Here is a 17533-nt window from a genome sequence, read left to right as displayed (position 1 = left end):
CACACCAAACCGACGGCTAACAAGCTGTATGTTCTGCGCCTGCGTGAGAGGACACACCCCTTCATACCAGCAGGGGGCATTTTTCTGTGTTCCTCATTCAAAAAGGGAAACTGGAAGACCGTCTTGACGCGAGTTAGCCAGTTAGCACATTAACAACAAAATCCAGTGTTTAAAGAACCGAGCATATTTACATTGTGCCATTGAACAATAACACAAACCATCATGAATCATTTCTGCTGTAGAGCTCAATGACTGAAGAAAAATAATCCGACCTTATGTAACAAGTTTGTTTTGATGTCATTCGCTTTGGACTTCAGCTCTTTGTTTACTTTCCTCACTTCCATTTCTCTTCTCATGTGCTGAGCTGAACTGCCAGTCAGAGTTAGTTTAATCACCGGTGGACTCCACTGTGCTGATGCTGATTCAACATGCTGAATCAGTGGAAAAAAGGGCACCAGTGGCCCAACTTTGACCGTTGGTCAACCGTCCCCTTGGTGTGTCGTGGCCCTTACCTAAAGCTGAACATTTTTTAACTCGCAGCGACTGGAAAAGCAGCAAATGTGCAGCGCTCAGTGCAGAATAGAATTCAGAAAATATGAACATTTCCTATCAAGAACTCAAGGTGGAGCTGCAGCTGCACTTGTTGCTGTCTTTCACATGTTGTTCTTCCACAAACTCATTCTTCCAGTCACTGTGACCATACAGCAGGGCTGTCAAAATTGCTCAAAAATGCCGTTCGAATATTCCTTCTAAAAATAACTCATAGGTTCAAACCATTCGAATTTTTTTTTTCTTCGCATTATGTCCACAAGAGGGCACACTAATACAAGGAAACATACTTGTATATGTATTAATACAAGGAAACATAACTACTTGTAGGTATTTTTATTTCAACATAAACGTCTTTGAAAACATTTACATACCTACACATTGATTGTGTGTGTCATCCACACCAGCTGCGCCACAACGCGCAGCTCCGTGGCCAGCTCGCGCCCTGCAGCGATCGTTTCGGCGTCTGGTCTATTTTCTGCACGAGCCGTGAGCTAATGTGTCAAGCAAAGGTGACGGAGACCTGGTCGACCAGCGTGGAGAAATGCGCGTCTGATGTGAACGGAAGTGCTCCGGCTCACGCAAGAATTTCGGTGCGCTGCGCTTCGCAGCACTTCCGCGGGCGGTGTGGCTTTATGCAGTGCATTCAGTGCAGCGGCCCAGGCCAACGCCCCCTCGCAAAGAGGACAGCTGCGGTGGTGTGTTTTTTTTCTCCACAATCGAATATCAATTTTCACATTCGAAGGTCCATTTTTTTTTTTCAAATTCAAATTTAAATTCGAATTTAGAATATCCGTTGACAGCCCTACCATACAGTAGCTCATGACAGTAGGTGAGGGTGGAAACGTAATTGGACTGGTAAATCATGAGCTTTGCCTTCACCACAATGGATCGATACAACGCCTGCAGCCCTGCTGACAGATGTAGACATACATCCCATAAACAGATCTTAAAATGCCAAAAATATTATCTAACATTATGTTCTCCTAATGGTTGTGCACAGATTATGAGTTTAAAAGCATGCGTTAGGCTTTTTCTTTGACACTTTCTATGACCTGCACGAATGGTGCAGATCCAGGTCCACACCCAAAACTAATCAGTTCCTGTTGGCCCGTGGACAGGCTCTCCTCCATGTTTCACTGAAGTCTGATGCATGAGATTGTCTGCTTATTAACAAACAGATTCTTCAGCAGAAGTAACAACAGGGGTTCCTCACGTTAAGACAACAAATCAATAAATACTTTGCATTTCATTAACCAGACATGCAACTTTGTCAGTCAGATGACTGACCTCACACAATGTCAGAACAAAAGCTTCCCTGTGTGATTACAATTAAGTGACAGCATCCTTTCTCTTTCTCCATGAGTGCGTACACTGAATCCTCTGCCTTAAAGCCGTCAGTGTGCTCAGATCATGAGACAAGAGGCAACATGCTCTAGAGATGGATTTATTCTCCAAACCTCAGCACGCATATCAACATGCACGACGCATTTCAGTCCACTTTCATACACACAGCAACATGAATACTGTGAGCTGCAGGCACAGATTTATAAAGTACAGTAAGTCATGAGAGCTGCACGCTGTGGTGATGCAGGCGATCCAGCAGGCGCACATGCAAATCAGACCGACATGCAGCTCATGTACAGAGACACGTCTCCACAAACAGGAACGCTGGATTCAGAGCTGGAGAACCTGCAGCTACTGACCGAGAAGAAATGGCACAAAGAGAGGAGCAAACAGAGGTGTAAGACAAAGAGAGGAGGTGGTGGGGGGTCGGAGGGGCACTGGGTTATGTAATCTATGTGCCTGGCAGGAATAAGCATGTGTTCTGCTTTGTATCACAAAGCAATGATCAAAAATGATTCAGATCCTCGACTTAAAGGTTCTACATGTTGATTTTTACATACTGTTTTTTTTTTTTATTGCCGATGGGTGAACAGGTTATAAAAAATCTTAAAAACTGAGACCTCCCCAACGTTCCCAGTTTCCTGAAACAACCCGTGGACTGATTTCTACGTAAAAGATTGGAGATAAATTTTTGGGGAAAATCCCAAAGATGACAAGTGTCTCGCCTCTCTTCAGCTCTGCTAGAAGTGGGCGGCACTTGCTAACGTTAGCTGTGAACGAACTACAGGAACCAGCCACATCACAGAGTCTGCTCGGAGACAGATCTTTAGTTTTTGGGGTTTGTGCTGGCTGAAATGAGGCTGCTAGAGCAACCGACTGAAGGCCTGTCTCCAGAGCTGCTGTCCGAACTCCTCCTGGTGGAGTAATGTTAGTCTCCGGGCGGCGGGGAGTGCGGCGGAGTACGCTGACTAATTCTTGTGTCATTTGAGCCAGAGGAAATCCCGGAGGAAACGCTGAAAAGTGAAATATGTTGTGATATTGTGATATTGATATTTTAGTCTGCTCATGTTAGCTAACGTATGTTTGCTTGCTAATGTTGAGGAACTGCTATCTAGCTAGCTCGGCAACCAATGAGCTAACTATAAGCTAAGGTTAGCTAACTAGCTGTATAGCTACGCTGCATGGATCTGCCGGTGGTTGCTTTGTGACGTAATAGATAAAGTAATTTAAAAATGGAAAAAGGTTTGGGCAGCATATATTTTTTCATACCTTCCTTTCTACGATATATGACGTATGTGTGTACGGTGCAATCTCAACAAGATAAAACTCACCAAAACTGTCTTGGTTAGTCTTGTTACTCATCATGTTAGTTGGTCTACTGTTCACTGCGCTAGTTTGGTCGAAATAAATCCACAATTCGCCGAGTTGTATTCAAAAATATGCTGTTTCTCCCCCCAGTCTCTCTCTGTCGTTGCTGACCACCTGTTAAATAGAGTGCTGCAGGGATGACCTTTGTCTCTACACCGCCACGGAAGTAAGCATTGCCCTGGGTCCCTCATCAAAAAGCCAGTGGGAATTTTACATTGGATTTTGGATTATTGCAGAAAATAAACTCAAACAAACAAAACACCAACAAATGCACCTCTTTAATCATTTATGGAGCGCAAATGTAAGCGCTAGGAGTAAAAAGCTAACGTTAGGCTAAACCAACTACACCACGGTCACATGATTTAACATCTCTACCACAATGACGCTATATAGTCTCATTTTGCCACTTGAACAAAAACCTGAAAGTCTCTTCCGCTTATGTTAACCACAGATGAGGGAGGTGACAAGGGAACGAAGAGTGCTAAAATGCTAACTCAGAGAGTTCGCCAGGGATGCGTCCTGTAACCCAGTAATGAGTTAGCATAGCACTCGCGACTCCCTCGTCTCAAAGTCAAATGGTTTTTGGTCAGATGCCTGAAATAAGGTCCGCGGTTAACACAAGCTGAAGAGACTTTCATGTTTTGTTCCTATTGGTCAGAGTGACGGCTGTGACGAGAAGTCGTGGATGACAAAAAGAAAATAAAACGTGTGAGGGGTCCCAAACACAGCGTCGACTGTCGTCTACTATGACACACTACATGAGACGAAACCATAGATTATCACGTACGACACTGATTGCTACTCACGATCCGAACCGAGACTGTACGAGGCTGCATCGGGCTGCAACTGGGCTGATATCGTGTAGTGTGCGCCCGGCGTTAGTCATCTATGACAGTGAACGGAGTGTATTTGGGATTTGGAGCGTTGGTCATTAGGGGTGCAGCGACACACATATTCGTATTGAACCGTTCGGTACAATGGCCTAGGTTCGGTACGCACTATGAAATGAACAATACGCAATTTTATTTATTTTTTTTTTATCAACTTCTGACGATGTGCTCTGTGCTGAAAGCTCAGTGGATCTGCGCTCGACTATGCCGCCTTAGGCTGCATTGTTTAGTGCAGATCCACTGAGCTGCGCCTCACACATTAATTCAGACCAAAACAAGCTGCTGAGACAGAAGCTACATGCGAAGCTAGCTCGTTGCAACATGGCTAATGCCTCAAATATACCCGAAATCGAAGATCCTCCACCATCCTTCAGATCTGACGTGTGAAACTACTTTGGTTTTCGTATTAAGTATGACCCTGATGGCAAGTGTGTCGTGGACAAAAATACAACGGTATGTCGCAAGTGTCACACAATGATAAACTACGACAGTGGAAATACAACAAACATGACAACACATTTACGCCGACATCACCCCGATGCGAAAATAGGTGGAACCAAACAAAAACAAGGAACGACAATAACACACATGCTACAAACTTTACCCGGTGCTAAGTATGCACAGCAGAAAATGTGTCAGGTATAGCTGCTCCAGATACATTTAATTTAATTTAAAAACTGTACTTTTGAGTTGAAACAAAAATGTTGGTCATTTGAATAAACTTCAAGTAAAAAAAGGCATGGAAATTTCTCTTTTTTTGTATCGAAAAAATATCAAACCGCGACACTAAAATATTGAACCAAACCGTGAATTTTGTGTATTGTTGCACCCCTATTGATCATATATCGATTTCTTCTGACATTTATAGATCAAATGATTCATTGAATTACAGAAATTATTGATAATTGTTGCAGCTGACTAATTACATGGTGGCTCATCTGACCTGTAACACTGCATCATGTGCTAAGTTTAATATTTCCCTCTGACAAGCAGTGAAGTGAAAGTATTAGGAAGCATAAAATGGAAACTCTGAAGTAAAGTAGAAGTACCTCAGGCTGCACTTACAGTAAATGTACTTAGTTACTTTCCACTGAGCTGACAGGGAGGCACAGTGAGAGATCTAAAAATATCCCATTTCAGATGTTCTCCAGATTATGTTGCATAACTCGAATACACAATTCCTTCCTTTATTCTTGCTGAGCTCAGCACTGAACTCACATACTGTGGTAGGCAGTGTGGGTTAATTAAAAGCAGCAGTACATATCATTCCCAGTGATTTGCAGCACATGAGCTCAAGTATGCAGTGAAATGCCAGAGTGAGGCCACAGGAGATGGGTGTCTGCTCCTGGTTTCTGCCACACCCGATATGAGCATGCAATCAGCCTCGTCATGCATGCGTGTCCATTTGTGAGCAGTGAAAGGAGAAAATAATGCTGACAGGGAGGTTTGCAGGGCGGTCAGAGTGTGCAGAAGCAGAGACATGCGTGCAGAAAGCCTCGGTGTGTGAGGGCAGATGATGGCCTGCCTGCGTGATAATGAGCCTTGGATCACGGGGGATATAAGGCGCCCGCTGCTAACCCACACATGCACTCCGGCTGGAATTCCAACAATCCCAAGAGTTTCTCAATGGAATTCCACAGAGCCAGAGGAAGACAGATCAATCGCAGACGGTGGGAGGCAGCGACACAAGGAAGGACAGGAAGAGACAGACACAGAGAGCAACACAGAGCAGGAGGGAGGGAGGGAGGAGATTTGAAAATAACTCCAGCCGGAGCCCTCGGCTCTTTGGCCCCCCTCTGACCGCTCTGGCAGTATGTGAGATACTCTACACTTCCAAAGATGGCAGCTCCTTTAGGTTACAGCTGTTGGAAGCTCCTTTGGGAATCATGTCGACACCGGCTCACGCTACACTTCCTGTGTGCTCGGCTCAACTTGAGTAATACTCTCAGGAAGCAGTGTCTGGGCGCCGGCCTCCGGTCACTTCAGAGCAACAACGCTGCTTCCACTCACAAAACACAAGACAAATACCTGAGACTGCACGGACGTGACACATAATGAGAGGCCTGAATAAACTGAGAGATCCTGCAGGTTCGTCTTGCCATAAACTATCTGGTTTGTAGACATGGGCAGCTGTTGTGTGTCCAGTGCAATCGAGGACCACCGATTTGGATCAAGTGTCACCTGGAATGGCTCAAAACCTCAAAATCCAGCACTTCCTGTGCCACCACCCTGTACAGACAGGAACACTCTGACCTGTATACAGATGCCAGACTCGCCTGCCTGCACGTAACAGCTTGATGTTTCTGCTCGGCTGCATGTCTGTATTCATATCGTTGTTGTAAATGTGTCCAAATTCCTTGTATGTATCAACATACTCGGCCAAAAAAAGATTCTTATTCTGAAACCACACAATGTAAAGGACACTATGTTTGTCCACATGCAAGCACATATTCTACCACTCATCTGATTTACTGCCAGGCAACAAGAACATGTGGGAACCAAGAATGAGTGCAGGGGCCAGATGCATAAAGCTGTGTGTACGAACAGAGGCAGAAATGGGCATATGACTTCTTTCCCTTAGATTTATATAGCAGAGTGCACGCCTTGTTCTGTTTAATAAACCTCAATCACTGTGGCGCTGGGTGCACATACACAGTTGGATATAAATGGATATAGACATGCCCCTAAACAACAACTGTTTGCATATCGATATTTGTGCCCATCACTACTTATTAGACATGTCGGCAAAGAAGAAGTGCAATTTAACCAACTTTGTCGAAAAATCTCCAACAGTGCAGATCAGCTGTCATTACGCACAGCTGTGTATATTTGTAGTGTCCGTACCACTAATTCATCCCGTTTCTGCAAACCATCACTGTGGTAAAATCTAAATAGTTATGATTATTAAACTTCAGAAGGATGATTGATGATTCATTAATATAGAGCTCGTGTTAAAACTGACTTTCCAGTTCAGTGCTCTACAATTTAGGATCAAATTAAACGACCATTACCACAGGGATATGATGTTGAATGTAAATAAAAATAATGATAAATCATTTAAAATAAATAAATGCACCTTTGAACAATATTTAACAGAGCGCTGTGCAGCCTGTGAATGAGTGATGGTTTGTGCGCGTATGCTTTGTTCAAACATCTTGTCCCTGGACACTAAATAAGAGACAGACTTTAGGCCTTGTTGCTGTTTTACATCAAGTATTATTTTGTTTTGCAAAGCTTCTTTCAGACGTGCACTTCATTACGTAAATGTGACAGCACATGTCAGTCTTTATCTGAAGAAGCACCCAAGTCTGCTTTTCTGTAAGAATCCTGACAGGTGACTTAGTGCATCAAACGTAGAAGCATTTCCGTAACATCTCTAACACGGCTGAAGCCTGAGATGAACACTGCCACAGCAACAGACGAAGGAGGATCCTCCACCTGTGACAAACAGGGTCGAGAGTCTCTCACATTCATAATGGTCGACAAACGGGCCTTCAACTGCAACATACTCAAAGTAGAATTACTGCCTTGTGGTTGTATGCCGCCGCGAACCGGCCAAGTTTCTCTGACAGTCTCCATCCATGTCAGTGAAAACATGGACGCATCACACACAGAAGATCTATACAATCAGCACAGTTTCAAGATTAGAGTCACCAGTTCAGTATCTGACCAAATGTCTCCCCTTCTGTTCCTGAGATATGACGTTAAAACATGATGATGTCACAGTCAAGCTGACCTTTGACCTTTTGGATATAAATGTCATGACTTCATCATTTTATTTTATTAGACCTTTGTGTGAAATTTTGTCATAATCAGTGTATGAACTTTGGAGTTATGGCCAAAAACGTGTTTTGTGAGGCGCTGACCTTTGACGACCAAAATCTCATCAGTACATTCCTGAGTCCAAGAGGACGTTTGTGCCTAATTTAAAGAAATTCCCTCAGTATGTTCTAAGATATCACGTTCACAAGAATGGACGTACAGATGGATAACCTGAAAACACAAAGCCTCCAGTCACTGATGCAGTTTAACCAGGGCTCAGTGGGACGTTCAGTGTGACAGAAGCATTCATGTAATGAAGAAAACAAGCTAACTGGGCTGATGACGGATTGGAAATGTGCAACATCGGGGCACTGGTGGCTTGGTGGTGGAGCGGGCGCCCCATGTACGGGGCTGTTGCTGCGGTGGCCCGGGTTCGACTCCAGCCTGTGGCCCTTTGCTGCATGTCGCACCCCCTCTCTCTCCCCCCTTCACACTTGAAAAAAAAAAGGAAATGTGCAACATGTTTTGCCGATATAGATATCAAACAAAAGCCAGAGACTGTGTGTCATGATAAATATCTGTGAGCTGTAAATTCACCACTTCCACACAGAAGAGAGGAGATAACGTTATCTCAGAGCCTCAATGCAGATTTATGATCATCATCATATGTGCATCAGCTCAACGCAGAGCTGCTGTTGTAGCCTTCACATTAAACATGGCTTAACAGAGACAGTTTCAAACACAAATCAGCTTCACTATAACTCGCAGCATTCACAGACAAACACTTGTCTTTATCTGGACACATTTTCCCCACAAATACAACATGCTAACGTTATTAGCACAAGCCTATGGCATTTTACATTGTATAAATTAGCCTAGCAGCTAGCAGAGATTTCCTCTGCTCATATTTCAGCCAGGATAAATCACACACAGTGTGTGGAGGCTTTATCGTCTTCACAATTTATTGTTTCTTATCTGTGAAATTAAAGTAAATCAAAGCTTTGCGTCACTGTGATGTCTAGTTACATTTCTGGGCAGAAGTATGAATCCAGCTTTATGGTGCAAAATCAAACAGCAGCTGACTGAACAAAGAGTCAGGTGGAAGTCAAGAGCGCTCACTCCGCAGCAAAATCTGGGGACCAAAATGTCCCCAGAAGTTCACTGCACTGCACACTGACTAGCAAAAATAAATAAATCAAAATAATGACTGCTCAATTTGAAGCGATCTCAGTCGACTGAGGCGTCTCTGATCATTTGAATCTCTGATTTTCAAGTGGCAGCCCTCGAACAATACTAAAAAAAAAATCATCACTTTGAGCTCTGGCACATTTTGTAGTATTTTTTTCCTGATTTTTAATAAACAGTTTATGAAACAGGTATCAAGAGACAAATCAGTTATCCAAATAATCTTCAGTTGCAGCCCTAATGGCTTGAAGCACATATAAAATATTCCACTGTGTTTTAATCTTTCATTTCTACACACACACACACACACACACACACACACACACACACACACATAAAGAGGCATGAACCAATTCACTGAAACTTTTTTCTGTCAAATCACTGCTGAGGTGTTAATTGGAGCTGGTGATGACTTGTTTTAGTGCTATAAAAAAGCATACAGGTGTAAAAACTGCTGACTGTTGGGTAATGTCAGCATGACGAGTGCCTTCAGGTTGCTCTCATACAATTACAACTGTTTTAAAATTCCACCCAGAGAAAACAGCCGGCGCAGACACTTTCCTGAAATCACCATCCACATGTGGAGAGAAATGTTTGGCAATAACTGAATTCTTGTTTTGGAGATGTACAGCGTTCGCTCATCAAATGCATGTAATGTCTGTGTAGTGCAAATATAATTTCCTCCAAAGGAAGCGGACTTGCAGCTTTGATCTTTATATATTTTTCACACAAACTGATATAAAGAGAAGAGCTGCAGGGTGGAGTTAAAGGCACCGGTAAGAAAAGAAGTACACATGCATTATGCAAGTAAACGGAGCAGATCAATGTCTCCATCCACCTGTAATAAATTCCATTATTTGCATTCACTATCTTTCACTGCAAGGCTGTGATACGGTGCAACACACCCTCCCTGCCCCATCCTCACCCCCATCCTCATCTCATTCCAGCAGCAAAATCTGGAAACCTGCTGCCATCACGAGCACGAGTTACTCCAGGTGACCTGGATTTATGTGTCTCTCATTTTCAGCAGAGCACACACTCATTTTTTATAGCACCAAACACACACAGCAACAGCACCACTGCTTGCATGCATGCAACAAAGCTGAAACAAACAGGAATTGTTTAAATGTCCTGAATATTGATGCTAGCTCTTTCCGTCAGAGAAGCTGCTGCAGCCTGAATGTATGCACGCTTACTCAGTCAACCCCCCACCCCCTGAAAAGAGAAGTACAGTTAGTGGATCATGTGAACAATGCTCTGAACAATTCGACTGTTATTGCAGCAAAAAAAGCCACTATAGGCCTGGAACTGAACCAACAATCGGCCCGTCGAAACAGCAAATTTAGTATCTGTGCAGCTGAAAAACCAAGCCTCCATTTGCATGACAAACGGGACATTTGTGCAGGAGCGCGAGGGCCGCCCGAGGCTGCAGGGGGACACGAGCTGGGAGGGCCGCTGTCACACTGCCATCGGCCAGCCGAGCCGAGCAGAGCACACTACAGCACTCAGCACAGAGCGCACAATGGTGAGGGCGAAAACTGTCCGGGGCCACACAGAGCAGCGCTCGAGAAGGAGACGCGAGACTTTACGTGCATCTGAGGAGGAATGATATGAGAATAGAAGGAAACCTGCAGCGGGGTGAAGGGACTTTGCTCAGTCTGGCATGATTTCAATAAAACACAAGGACATGATGCTTATTATAGCTTTGCAGATTTGTACTCATTTCCTTCAGTAGGTGTAAGTTATACAACACTTTGATGTTGTACAGTCTGTGTCAGAGGAACAGTTAGTAGTTTGGTTCTTTTTTTGGTACCAGCCAAAAAGTGTTCGTTACACTGAGCATCAAAAAATGTGGGAGTTTGTATCAAATGTCCGGTCAGGGTTATACTTCTTCTTTGATCAGATAGTTTTATCAGATAGTTCTGTATATTTTAGGGCTGTTTTATTTATTTTTATTATTTTATTTTATTTATGCAAAGTTCTTGACTGCTGCATATTAAAAGAACTTTGGGTTTTTTGTTACATGAAAAAGAGAAATTGTATTTTTGACCAACTGGAGTCACTGCAAAAAGCTGTTAGCACAACAACAACTACGATTTAAACACTGGAAAAATGCAATTTAATTTAAAGGTCTGGTACTCCAGCAGGGAGCGTGAGTAAAAAGCTCATCCAGCTCCTCCAGGATGTTGCAACTGCAACACCTGTGAAATCTGCACAACGTTGCAATTTTCTCCGATCACCGCAACTTTCCTGCAAATCTGAACCAGCTGCTGTGGTTTCCCACAAGTTTCACCAATCACAACAGTCCCCAACAAAACGTCACCAAGCCCACTTCCTTGTTCTGGCTGTGAAGACGCAGACGTGGATCACGAATGCCTCGCATGTACCAACAAAAATTACTGCCAGAGACCATGCAAGGAAATTCACTTATGTCCACCGTGTGCGACGCTGTGGTGGACCACAAACACCTGTTCTACCGCAAAAGACACCAGTGGACAAATCACCAAGACGGAGGCTGTTTAACAATCTACTGCACATGCTCAAAGGTTCAAGATGATTAAATTAAACATGGATGGTTAGTGGTGATGTTAGTAGGGTTGGGTATCCTGTGGGATTTTACACAACTGAATACTTATATTCACATAATGGATGTCGAATAAAGTAGAACAAAATCAGATGAAGTACTCTACCAGTATCAGCATCACTTTAAGAGAAGCTGTGTTGGTACTGATATCATATTTTTTTTTTTAAACGTTACTCAGCCGTTAACTTAAGTCTAGTAAAAATCACATCCTCAGAATAGCACTTTTTGACTCTCACTGCAACAAGTTGCCTTTGACGTTTAATAAATTTTAAAAAACTATTTGGCAATTTTAATTGCTCCTAGAATTTCATTGCTAAAAAAGCAACATGCACCTCATTTTTTTTTTATAAAAGCTGCTGTGAAATATGAAATTTTGGATGGCAAAAATCCCAATAAAGCCTGTGAAATCCTGAAGGGACTGTGTACTGATCTACAGCATGCCCTGTTGACCTGTCAATAAAACTACACTGTTGTTGTGTTGGTGAAGAGATCAGTCATCCAGGTCATGGTAATCTTTAAGAAACTCAAGCAGGTCCAGTTGCCTATGACACAGCACTTAAGATAGACTGTTGTTCTCTTTGCAAACCCAAAATGGAGGAAACAAGCGAGCCATGCTGAACAGATAATCACAACAACAAACAATCTGTGGAGTCAAGCGTGGGAGCAATTTGGATTCAACATTCGTGCATGAAGGCAAAGCTGTTTGTTGCCTTAGAGCAACGTTAGCTTGTCACTCCCTGTAGCACCAAAGGCGCCACGAAAGAACAAAAACCAACATCAACATTTGGAATTAGGCTGCAGGTGTTCACTTTGAATTAAGTTAAATTATATTTGTGTTAGGTCTCATGCCTTCAAAGACGACGTTTTCATAAACTGACAAGTGCAGCAATGACATGCTGGTCACAAGCAGCAGCCTGAAAAATGAAGCCAATGTGAAAGTGCCAAAATCTGCAGTTCCTCTAATGACCACTTGAGGCTGGCTCCAAGAGCGAGTCACTCCCCATAGACCCCCATGTTAAAATGACGCTGGCCTTCAAACAATGGAAAGAACCAGGAAGTCCAAAGTGAAGACTATTTGCATGACCCAGAATTTGTTAATTTGTCCTGAGGAGACGGAAATAAATTGTGCCGCGTCACTCTGTGGTGTGAGCACGACTGTTAGGCCGCGGTATGGTTGCAACAAACGACTTGATATGACTTGTCGTCCGCCGAGTGTTTACAGGTCTTTCAAACGACAAATGAAACTTGTAGTCAGGATGAAAACGCTGCCACCGTAAAGATGGATGAGACCAAGCGGTCTGAAGCTCAGAAGCTAAAGAAAAAATGAAGCCAACACCAAAGTGCTAAAAACTGCAGTTCCTCTAATGTCCACTTGAGGCTGAGTGGGTCTACCCATGTTTGAATGTCCAACTTTACAGCAGAAATAAACATGTTTACAGCCTGGCACAAAAACAGTTTTGGTCTCTGTAGCTAATTTCAACATTCATGACAACTGTACAGGAAATGATTTTTTTTATATAACTCACTCGTTTACATTTTCATTAAGACTTAAAGTTACAGACATTTAAGGGCGGGGCTGCTTTAAGTGAAAGGCTGTCTGTGAGGCGTTACTAGTCTATCAGTACAACCCACCCCTCGCTCCTCCACAGCTCCACCCTCTCATCCAAATATGGTGGCTTCTGGCTCCAAAATCAACAAGATGGCGACGGCCGTAATGCCAAAATCGAGGCTTCAAAACAGCAGTCCACAATCCAGTGGGTGGCGATGTCATCGTGACTACATCCATTATTTTTATACAGTCTATGGCTGGTTACTGTGACTTGACAGATATGTATTAATTTCTTTCAGCACTTACGTGGTAACATTTGTTTAGAGCTGCAGCTAACACTTATGTAATCACATTTTATTGATAAATTAATCCAGGCGACAATTTCTTTTCAAACTATCCAAAACCAAACAATATTCCATTTACAATCATATCAAACTGACAAAAGGCAGCAAACCTCAAAGTGGAGAATCTGGAACCAACAAATGTTTGGCATTACTACCTGATACACAACCAATGATTTTGGAAAAACATCTGTCACACAGAGCCCGAGGCGATGTCATCAGACTGACCAACCGTCCAAAATTAAAAATGCATTGAATTTAGGAACATATCAGCAGCACAGTCTCACGTATGATGAGCTGGATCTGGAGAACGTCCAGCATTGTTCATTTATAAACGACTTGGAGATGCATCGATTATCAAAATCTGTATTCGACCACTCGTTGCAGCACTAATAAATTATTTGTGTCAACATTACTGAGGCTTCATGCTTCACACAGCTGCAGCACGACCACATACCAGGCCTTGAGTCGACTCACAGAAGTAATTTCATTGTCGTACTCCAAAAAGTCCAGACTACAACTTTACGTGTTGAATAATCAACCAATCGATCAGCCGACCATCCGTTCAGCTCAGATCTGTGTGTGATGTGTGTGTGATGTGTGTGTGATGTGTGTGTGTTGTTTCCTGTGCCGTACAACATCAATGAATGACAAGAGAAACCTACTTCTGCTCTCAGGAAAGTCCCAAACCGACTCATTCATCTACAAAGAAAAAAATGTCTGTGCATTATTCATCATCATGAACTGGCTGCAACAAGACAGTTCCTCTGTGTAGGTGGGTGGACAATTGACTGTACCAGATAAACACTGTGAGGCTCTGACCATCGGGGGCTCTGTCTCCTACCTGTTCACGTCCTGTACAGCCCCTGACTCTGTGTGTGTGCGTGTGCGTGTGCTGCATGTTGTGCAATGAACCAGCCTCACTTTGGACTTCTTGGAAAACACGGTACAAGGGAGGAAAAACGCCTGAGCTGCTTTCACTGCAGCTGCTTTTTTTCTCCTGCAAGCTGCATTCACTGCTGATGTGTGAGAGCTCTGAGGCTGCAGGACGTTGCTCCACAGCTCGTGTTGTTGTTGCTGCACGGTGATAAAAGTTGGGGTCAAAGTGTGACATGCACGCTTTCGTACGCATGCTGAGGACAGAGCAGAACATCAGTGGACACGCACCCAGGGGTTTGACACATATCCAGTTGCCTGCAGCTGACAGAATGGGACTGTTTGCTTGGAGACTTGTGTTTTAATAGCCTGAAGAAGCCCCCTGTTCTTGAACTCACCACCGCTTCAATGCTCACAACACATTTCTATTATTAGATTTTCATTTTCTGTCCCATAAGCAGAAACAAATCAGCAGCCAATAAACACTCAAAGTTGCCCACTGACAGCTGCAGGCAGGCTGTCACGTCATGTTGCCCTCCTGCACCAAACCACGCATATTTGGAGCACTGCACGCGACATGGCTGTCAGTATTTACCTTGAGCCATGCATCAACTCGTACAGACTTTATTATAAAGAGTTGCAGTGTCCTTGTCTATCTCGTGACTATTAAAGGCGCCCCACATCCCTGCCTGTGCGCCGCTAATAACGTCAATATGAGTGAGTACACACAGCATCGTCTTACCAGGAACTGTGCAAAGGGGAAGATCTTAAACAGGAAATGCAACTGACCCTTCTAAACCATGTAACTTTAAAATGCACCGGCCGTGCTCGAGCTGCAGCGGTGCATGTTGCAAACCGTGCAGCCGTGATTGCACGTCGGTAGTTTTGCACAGATCGGTTTCATATTCTTACCTCCCTTTGGCTGAGACATTTCCCCTTTGCTTTGATGAGGGGGAGGGGAAGCACAAAAGACTTTGCCTTCTTTCTCACTCCCTCCCTCCATCGCCCTCGCACTGGAGCTTCAGCGGCTTGCTTTGCAACAAAGATGCAAAATACAAGCCTCGATCTTCATGCACTTGGAGCCTTTTTGCGTCCGGAGCGTGCGTGTCCGTGCACGGAGCGCTGTTACAATTGCACAGGCTCCGCAGGCGTCGGGAAAAGAGGTAATTTTGCAATTGCACTGCAAAGAATTCTCCGCAGCACTTACATGATGGGCCAAGGCTGGCAGCTGAAAGCTCCTAACTTGGATCAGTGTGAGCCCCTGCGAGAGAACGTTCTTCCTGCTTGGAGCGCAAAGGATCATGGGAAACGTAGTCTGCGGCGATAAGACAGCGAGCTCACATGTCTCAGTGCTCGTTTAGTTTTGACTGTGTGTGTTTATATGTTTAATGAGGTGTGCAGTGTGTGTGTGTGTGTGTGTGTGTGTGTGTGTGCGCAGTGAGGAAGAGTGACGTTTATACAAACAACATATTTAAGCACAGTTTTTTTTATGAGCTAAATTACTTTAAAAATAAATTATTATAAATCAAATTATTTTTAAAGTAATTTAGCTGATTAAAAAAACTGTTATAAAAATTATTATAAATCAAATTATAAATTTAAATATTGTATCTGCCGAGGTGGAGCTCAGTTTGATACTTCACACACAGTTTGGGGGTTTAATTTTAACACTGCATCACATTATATAAATTATAATCACGTGGGATTTTATTATTCTGTTTACAACATCTGTTACGCCAGTATTTCTCCGGACCTGTACCAGGCGTCTGGTGAAAGACAGTGTCACATGTTGAACAGCAGAGGTGGGACCAAGTCATTGTTTTGCAAGTTTCAAGTAAGTCTCAAGTCTCTGAACTCAAGCTCCAAGTCCTAAACTTTAAGTTTCCAGTCCTAAACAAGTCATAATGCGCTCTCTCTCTCTCTCTCTCTCTCTCTCTCTATCTATATCTATATATAGATATAGATAGATAGATAGATAGATAGATAGATAGATAGATATACTTTATATGACAGAAAGTAAGTAAAAGCATAATCAATCCTCTTTAATAAAAACACACAGTTCTGCTGAGCTATAAGAGGATACATATTATTATATTGTTCACATGAAACATGCACAGTTGAGCCAACGACTGATGCTTTTGCTTTTCTGAAAAGGCCAGTGTGCAGAATATGTTTTAAGAACAACCCTTAACTGTCCATAAAGTGTTCAAGAGGAACTGAAATAACCGAATACTCACATGCTACGAGTATCTTCAACAGATAATGTACTTTTTTTAGTATTAGTATCATACAAGTAAAGTGTGTCGTTCTCATGACGAAGGAAAATCCTCTGTGTTTAATTAATTACTCCTGAGATTAAAAATGATCTGAAGCTCAATTCTGAGGCTGTTCTGGAGATACTTTTCTCATAGGTTATAAATGTTGCAACATCTGATCATTCATATAAATTTCAGGCTTAAAAAATCAACTTCCGGTTTAAACCCCTCCCACTTCTATCATAAACTCCGCCCATTCCCAGTACAAATACAGATCATTTGATTGGTTGAACAGATACAGATAATGGTGTACTTGTTCTTCCCATATCTCTCTCTCTCTATATATATATATATATACACACATATATATATATATATATATTAATGTTGTATTTACTATTATTTTATTTTTTATTCATATATATAAATATATATATTGTATACTGATTTACTCTCACCAACACCTACAGTATATATTATGGATTAATTCAACATATTATGCACATAACTTATGTTACTCTTATTCTTGTATGTAAATATTGTAGTTAACATTATAGAAAAATACATATTTTATATTTCTGAATGTAACATACTGGTTTATACAGTGTGATGTAGCACAGTGCACATATCTGTAGATCTGTACGCACTCACAGACGCAGCACAGTGAGCAGATTCTTATTCTTAATTTCTATTATATATTTTGTATTTTTATTTCTATTTCTAATTTTTATTTATCTTTTTATTTTATGTATAACTATATATTTACATACTCTTTTTCTTACTTATAATTCTGTACTTTTTTACATTGGAGCGACTAAAGAATCACA

At 42.5% G+C, this 17533-nt stretch overlaps 1 protein-coding gene across 1 annotated transcript in view; it reads right to left on the bottom strand.

The window, feature by feature from the left end:
- map2k6 (mitogen-activated protein kinase kinase 6) overlaps positions 1-15735 on the bottom strand; it is a 45738-nt gene extending 30003 nt beyond the window's left edge. The window contains exon 1 of the mRNA XM_049563383.1: positions 15364-15735. Within this exon, the coding sequence (XP_049419340.1) occupies positions 15364-15454 (91 nt within the window). The 5' untranslated portion in view covers positions 15455-15735. The remainder of the gene's footprint in view (positions 1-15363) is intronic.
- Between the last annotated feature and the right edge of the window lie 1798 nt (positions 15736-17533).

Source organism: Epinephelus fuscoguttatus, linkage group LG20 (genome assembly GCF_011397635.1).
Source record: "Epinephelus fuscoguttatus linkage group LG20, E.fuscoguttatus.final_Chr_v1".
Taxonomy (NCBI): Eukaryota; Metazoa; Chordata; class Actinopteri; order Perciformes; family Serranidae; genus Epinephelus; species Epinephelus fuscoguttatus.
The sequence above is the reverse complement of the archived record's forward strand: the minus strand, read 5'-3'. Positions and strand labels throughout refer to the sequence as shown.